Here is an 8,002-nt window from a genome sequence, read left to right as displayed (position 1 = left end):
GGGGAGGGCGCGTCGGGGTGAATGGATGACGTCGGGAGGCTGGCGCCAGCATGTCTGGGACTGGCGCGTTAGATCAACACAGCTGGGCCGGGATAGGACACACAGCTGGCTCAGGGCTGCATTCCTCCACAAAACAGGATTGTGAGAAAAGGGGAAAATAAGACCCAAATAGGAGCAGAACGGGACGTGCCTTGGTGTAAACTGAAAGGGGAGCAACATGTAAATTTGGTCTAAATCAACATTTATGATAATTTCAGACTAAAATGTGATCATGTAAAAAAAATCGTGTAATATGACAAACCTGGAATAAGGAACAATGAAACAGAAGGTGGAGATAATGCAAGACTTTTACTGGAAAGTGACTCAAATTACTGATTTTACAACACCATTGGTGTGGAAATACTCTTTTTTTTTTTTGCTGACCTTTTGCCTATATTACACCACATGCATCCATCTTAATAGTGAAGAAATGAGTTGGATGCAAATAAATCCATCATTCACTAAGTAAAATTATCCATATCAAATGAAGAAGTCACCTGAAGAGTACAGCCAACCAACTGAGTGACACCCCCCTTTAGGCATCTCATCCAAATTTCCTCATTCCTTGCTCTGCATCCAATACGCGCTCTCAACCAATAGGCATTCGCCTTTTTGCACGCTGACCAATCACAGCGCGATGCGAAAAGTAGGCGGTCCGTAGGCGTCTCGAGTGTATAAAAACCTGATGGAGCTCCTCCGGCTCATCGCTTTAGCTGATTTGAACACGAACCTTGTGGAAAGTACCCGAATTCACAGCCGCAGCGTCTCTCACGGTTTGATCCCCCCAGCATGAAGGCAATTAGTCCCGTCCGTTCAGTGAGGAACTGCTACAAGGCCGTTTGCTGCATCTCGGAGCAGAGTCTCGCCATCGGCCGGAATAAACACTCCTGCTTGGACGAGTCTGTGAGCGCGCTGTGCGACATGAACGACTGCTACTCCAAGCTGAAGGAGCTGGTGTGCATCCCTCAGAACAAGTCTGTGAGCCAGGTGGAGATCCTGCAGCAGGTCATCGACTACATCTTCGACCTGCAGATCGCGTTGGAGGCGGAGGACGCATCTGCGCCGGAGATGGTTTTATCCATAAAGGTGAGAGGCTGCAGGGTGGACTCATGCTTTTCATTGAACATCCCAACAAAAACGCACGTGGGAACATCCCTGATTCATATCCCCAATTTAAACATTTGCTGTGTAAATCTAAACAACCTGCACAGCGCTGAGCTTTCATCTGCTTGTATTCTATTTTAATCTTTTTGTGGTGCAGACGTAGATACTGATCTCTTGTAACAACACCTCGTATCTGACATGTAAGCTATTCTTAAATCGATTTAACTTAAAAACTCTGTTTTCTATCTGCTTCTCGTTCAGGCTGCGGACCTTACGCACACATTATCCAAAGAGGATGAGCGGTTATGCCATTAGGATGAGGATGGAACATTATTGGTATGTATTTGTCCTGTTTTTAATAAAGAATAGAAACTATATTTAAAGGAAAACGTGTGTTTTTAATGTTGAAGGAAAGTTGTGTATTGAAAGGCCACTCAGTGTGCAGCCAATTAAACAGAGCAGTGAATGTGAAGTGGATGCATTGCTATCTGCCTGGGGTTAATGAAAGTTCCATGCTAGGCGCCAGTCTGTCTGCTCCCCACTGCAGGGAGGGAGGGAGGCAGAGATCTGACTTCACTTTTCTTCCTTTCTCTCCATGCAGGTGCAGGGAAACACATGTCTCCACTTCACTCCGGGCAAGAGGACAAGAGGGGTAAAAAAAAAAAAAAAAAAAAGAGAAAGCAAGAAAGAAAAAGGAAAGGGGGCTGGGATAGGTATTTGGAAATGAAGGAGAAGACAGAAGAGGAGGCGGAGGGTTTCAAGAAAGAGGGGAAAAGAAAACATTGGACTGTTCTGAGATGAGTGGGATCAACAGTGGTAGCACAAGAGCAAGAAAACAGAATCAATCTTTGGCTCCCAGACAGACAGAATCAACACACCAAAGCAGAGGACTTGGAAACTGAAAGTGACCAATGTGTTTGTTGTCTTCCCTGCAAAACTGCAGTTCCTTTTAGGAGAAGTGACATATTTATCCTTTTGTTAAAATTTCAATGCATTCCAAACACAACTTTCCATCTGAAAAGATCTGCACGAGTCTTCACCTCACCTAAGAACCCCCCCTCACCCCTCCAAATATATGTTTGTCTGTTAATGCATTTGTAGATATCTGCTGTGGGTTTGTAAGATGTGAGTCATTTTTGGATGTTTTTTTTAATGGGACTTTTAGCTGATATATTCTAAACTCTATACTAGAGTTTAATATAAACGTTTGTGGGGATTGTCTTTATTTCTACAGACAACATGCTGTGAGTTTCATAAACTCTTTTATTTTAAAGTTTCATTTGTATCTATGTTCTGAAATAATAAAATAAATGATGTGAAGCAGTTTGGCTTTTGCAGAGTGTTTAGCACCAAAGAATGAATGAGTCGGCTTTTCAGAAGATTCCAGTGACGCTGATGTGACTTCTGGGCTCTGGATGACAATGAAGTGCTGATACAACAGGATGTGTTCAGATGAATCTTGAGGTTGGGTGGTTGGAAATCAAGCAAAGGGAGTTTCCTGTGAGTGCTTTTTATTTTTCCATCGAAGGAGTAACGGCCAACGTAAGCAGCTTCTCACATTGTGAAGAAGACCGCTGGCCCGCTGCTTACTGCAAACAACAGCTAAGAAAATATCTCCCCCTTTATGTGACTTAGCAGGGCGTAAAACAGGTATCACCCACAGGAAACAAAAAACATGTGGAGAAAATTTTGTCTTACAATAAAAGCTTAAATACCTCTTTATAAAAGGAAACTATTATTGTGCACATAATCTTAAGTCAATATCACTTTACAGAAGATATGTAAGCTGAACAGCTCTTAAAATTAGAGATTGGTTTAAAAAAGCTCTAATCGCAGTGTAACTTATAAATGATTACAAAAAGAGCAGATTTTCTTATTATCCTCCTAAATAGCTGAGAAAAGTACAAAAATCATTTCATTCACTTGAAAGGTGAAGCTGGTGACCTATTCACTGTCAATTTACTTGTTGTTGACAAGGTTACAGCTCCATCTAGTGGTGAAAATGAGATATTGTGGAAAAAGCTAGCATCGTTACACCTCTGCATGATGAATGAAAAACTTGTTTGATTCTATTTTTATAATTAAGTGTATGTCATTTAGGTTTGGTTTTTAAATATCAGGGATTTTTTTGGATGCTGGTGGGAGATAAGGTTGACTTCAGAAAAAACATTTTACTTTATCTCACCTTAAAACTATTAACTGTTTTCTGAGTACATCTCTCAAACAAGTCTGACTTTTCTAACTGTCTTATTTAAATTTCAATGTTTTATTAACTATAACCTAAAGATTTTCATACAAAAATACAGATCAGATTAAATTGTTGGTCCTCTATATGTAATTTTATAATTAATTAAAATCTTGGGTTGATAATAAAAATAATAATTCCTAGTGGTGTAAAGATTTTACATTACTAGGCAAATTTTATGGTGAAATTTTTTTTACAAACCACATATTTTATGTTTTTGAATATGTATGTCATTATTTGCTTTTAAAGTTCATCTGAGTTTCTTTAAACCTTTTTATTTTCAATAATTGGAAATGTTTCTTTTTCTCCTCAGCAGAATGGATTAAAAATTCTGAAGAGGAACAAAAAAAAGTTTGAAAGCCTTTTATCAGAAATCGAGACATTATGTTATTTGGGAGACATTTCAGAAAATTTCCCTCTTTTCTGTTTTAAATTAGTGGAATTCTCTAAATTTACTTGGCAAAACAGGTTAAAAATGAGTCTATAAATAGAGTTTTTTTTTTTTTTTCAATCTACAGCAGATGGCTCTTTTAAAACAATGGAAGAATATGTGGGAAAACACTTCATGACCAATGCTAAGCATGTTGAAGGTTCTGTGATGATGTGGGGATATTTGTCAGATTTCACTTACACACAAACAGGATATTTAACTTCAGTTAAACATTCCTCTCAATTAAGCCTTTTTAAGATGGAAAAATAATGTGTAGGTTTTTTATTGTCAAATGAAGAATCAACCTCACTCAATCTTCTTGTCACACTTCTTGTCAAGAATATTATGCCATATTCTTGTATATTGAGCACTCAGTTCTTTAAGTTCCCCTTGAACAATCTGTAGAAAATAACATCAAACAATTGCCTTCCGACCATATATTTTTTTCGCATAATTTCATCAAGTTTTTGTTGAAAAACTCATCTAACCACAGCAATCTCTCTGAAGTCTTATCAAATTCAGTTAGTTGGGTTAACCCCTTATCTGTCTTGGGGTCCTCCTCACTCACTAAGATGAGAACCTTTAAACTGAGGCCAAGTGATGACTGTGTTGCACAGATTCTATTTCTTACTAATCATTCTAAAAACTGTTATTTTCTCAACATAAGCCTACCTGATGTTATTGTATGTAATCCCATTGCTGTATAGATCTGCATTTTCTAACATCCAGTTGTGAAAAACAGAAGAATTTCCTCTGATTTGGCTCCTCGGCACAGCACCAACTACTTTTTTTATTTCTATGAAATGCAAGTATGCATTTGAGCGCACTTTTTTTTTTTTTGTAAGAGAACAAAAGTACAGAATCAGCAGGAGATCAGACATTTAAATCCGTCACAGTGATTGAGGTCCCATCAAGTTGTGCAGCTGATGATTTTAGAATAAAATGTATAACACAGTGTTTAAAAAGTGATGTTAATTTCAGGGAAAGTTTGTTTTAAATCATATCAGCTGGTACCAGTAATCAGTTACTGGCTGCTGAGCAGGACACTTGATTTGTGTTTATGTTTTTAAGAGTGGAGCAACAGGATCTATTTAGTTTCTTGACAATACAATGCAGACAAAAAAAACATTAAAGGGTTTGAAAATGGTCTAATAAGTGGTTCCTAAGAATAAGATTCATTCATAAGAATTAATGATAAATATTAAATATTACTATAAAATGGAAATATTCAACATTTTATCTAAATGAAAAACCTAAAAGAACGTCATAAAAACTCTAGAGTTATGTACTTACATAATTACTTTATGCAGAAAGATTTTCCTTCAGCATTGGAATGCATGAATGTTCACGCTAAGCATAGGGTTTTAATAATAAATAATAATGCGTTTCTCTTTTTAAAAAAAGCTTGAAGACTTATTATTTATTACAAAATGTCTTTTTATTAATTGCATGAAGCATTACATTTATTAAATGGACGATGTTGACACCAATAAAGCAAATCACAGAGAGATGTCTAGCTTTGATATACAACAAATTATTTTGTCGAAAATTAGAACCTGAACTTTGCCAAGCTCCAGAGGTGGGGGAAGGGTGTTGTTAACCTACCATTACAGTGAACTTTCAGGGCAGGGGAGAGAGGAAAAAAACAACGAAGTGACAGACGGCTTTAACAAATGATAAATGCAGTTTTTATAAAAGCCAATAATTACATAAGACTTAGATTTATTTTTTATTTTGTAATTTTGTATACACAAGTGTAAACAAAAAGAAATTTAGTTTAGAACAGCTCTAGACAATTTCATATTTTAAAGTGCAGCTTTGAAAACAGTAATAAATACATTAGAAAAAATAGTAATATAAACATATGACTGTATATTTACAGTTCTAACATTCTTTTTTTTTTTTCTTACTTTGGGAAGATAGGCCAAACTGTAGTTTTGGATATTCTTTCTTTGTTGTTATAAGCATATAATATCCAATAATTACACTATAGATCATTGTAGTGCCACAAAACGTGTAGCACACATAGATAACCTCATCTAGTTCATACTACAACTCTTACTTTGGGAATATGTGCTAAACTCTTATTTTTTGAGATTTTTAAATTGTTTTTATAAGTAAGCCAGGTGCGCAATCTCTGCAACAGGAAGAACTCACCTTGGATTTGTGAAAACTGCTAAATGGTAGCCTCATATGTAGTGCTTTTCCTTTGGTGAAATAAATGTTACTGCTATACTGAAATCATACTGTTTGTCATTTTCTAAGCTGAAATGTTGAATGACGTGAAAAGGCGAGACAAGACAAAATACAATTATTCTCTAAGTTGTTCTTTCTTTCACATAGTGAGCTTTGCAATATAAATCAGTCTATTGGTGAATGGACAATATAAAACGGCTCTGCCTTGCCTCGTTGGAAAAGCATGGTTATGACCTGTTCTCAGCTCAGGAACTAGGACCCGTATGATATCTGGTTGTTCAATAAGTTTGCCTAAATAAAAGATTTTGATATGACTTATCAAGATATTCCTGCAAAAAGGTCTGATGTTGCAGTGCGGGTAATGAAAATTGTTTGGAGCATGCTCTTGTTCTGATGCCAGTTTGTTTCAGCCTTTATCCAGTCTGGGCTGGTAATATTACATATTGCATTACAACAAGGACACTTAGCAAGGTAGAGTGAATACACAAACTTGTAGAGAGGAGGGGGGCTTGCAGGAAAACTGAAATTCTCCAGGATTTCTAGTGCTAATGCACTTTGCTAATGGCAGGAGAAACGGACAGTACAAACCTGACGTTATTCTTCCCCAGCTTTGCATGTGTAGTCAACCTGCTAGCGGCAGGGATGCGACAACTGTAATATAAATTATTTTACTGCGATTGGATCTGCGCGTTCTCCAGTTCAGCCAGGCCGGCTTACTATAGTGCATACCCACTTTTGCGCTACTGACAAGCTGCTATAACTTGAGAGAGGGCGGTTTGTGCAAATTTGGAAAGCACAGAGGATGCTGATTGCTCACTTAACTTGGTCAGTCTACTCTGCTCATCTTCCAACAATACACCGTGCACAAACTAACACCGCCGCAGAACCTAGTTACCGGACCAGATGTTTACTTTTTCTGGAATCAGGAGTCATAGTGTTTTTCTGAAGCAGCGCTTGGTTATTTGCAGAAGGCCACATCAGTGCATTGAAGGCAGAGTGAGGGAGGGCACGTTGAGTTCATCATCTAAATTATTATTATTTTGGGCATGCACACACACACACATCCACATAGATACAAGCACACAATAAAAATTTGGAAAAAAAAAAAATTATCATGTGTTGTAAAAAAAAAAAAAAAAAAAGGCAAAAGGGCACTTTGGGTTTCAAGGAGCTCAGGTGCTCAAGCACCCTCAGCCCCCCCCCCTCTGCACGTCCCAGCTCCTGATCACACGGCTCCAGGAATTACCGTTATTTTCCACATGGGAATTAAGATTCCCGAGCAGAATGATAAAATGCATAGTGCTTTCCAAAACCTCCTTGCTGGGATACAAAGTAGGTCTGGCACTTCTTCCTACCTCTTTGCCTCTGAAAACAGTCAGAGACCTTCACCCTATCTGAAGGTGCAGGGGTGCAATGTCTTCATTTATTACTCCATGGTAAAAATCACTAGGAAAAACAGGCACTTTGTCATACATTTACCATAAGCAAAGGGGAGCAGGAAGAAAATCTAATCTTGTTTTGTCTGCCCCAGTTGAAAAACTGAATAACCTTAAAGCTAAATACAGTAGAAACATAGCAATGAAATAACAAACATCTGTGTTCAATTAAAGTAATAAACATATTTTTCTGAAACTATCAATTCATATCCGTCATATCAGATGAACTATACACCTTGTAACATTTATACTGGCTTAATATAATTTGTTTACACATATATATGAATTGACACATTTTGTTACAACTTTAAAAATCTTCAAACAGAGAATTTCACAGTTTTATCCCAATTGTGTTTTTGTACTGGTAAGTTAATTGAGAAACTTTTGAACCGTTCTTTGTCTGGCCAATCACCCAGAACCTGTTTGCCATGGGAGACCCTACCAGGGGCATTGAAGCCCCCGACAACATAGCCTCTGGGATCATCTGAGCACTCAAACCCCTCCACCACAATAAGGTGGTGGTTCAAGGAGGGGATTCTTTTTTTGTTTGTT

The 8,002-nt window shown here is 37.6% G+C and overlaps 1 protein-coding gene across 1 annotated transcript; it reads left to right on the top strand.

Moving 5' to 3' along the window:
- The first annotated feature begins 738 nt into the window (after positions 1-738).
- id3 (inhibitor of DNA binding 3, dominant negative helix-loop-helix protein) lies at positions 739-1,974 on the top strand. Its single transcript, XM_015379976.1, has 3 exons — positions 739-1,125; positions 1,405-1,479; positions 1,745-1,974. The coding sequence occupies exons 1-2, from the start codon at positions 829-831 to the stop codon at positions 1,456-1,458; spliced, it is 351 nt and encodes a 116-aa protein (XP_015235462.1). The 5' UTR covers positions 739-828; the 3' UTR covers positions 1,459-1,479; positions 1,745-1,974.
- Positions 1,975-8,002: the final 6,028 nt, after the last annotated feature.

The sequence above is a fragment of the Cyprinodon variegatus genome, unplaced genomic scaffold (assembly GCF_000732505.1).
Source record: "Cyprinodon variegatus isolate N-32 unplaced genomic scaffold, C_variegatus-1.0 Scaffold205, whole genome shotgun sequence".
Taxonomy (NCBI): Eukaryota; Metazoa; Chordata; class Actinopteri; order Cyprinodontiformes; family Cyprinodontidae; genus Cyprinodon; species Cyprinodon variegatus.
The sequence above is the reverse complement of the archived record's forward strand: the minus strand, read 5'-3'. Positions and strand labels throughout refer to the sequence as shown.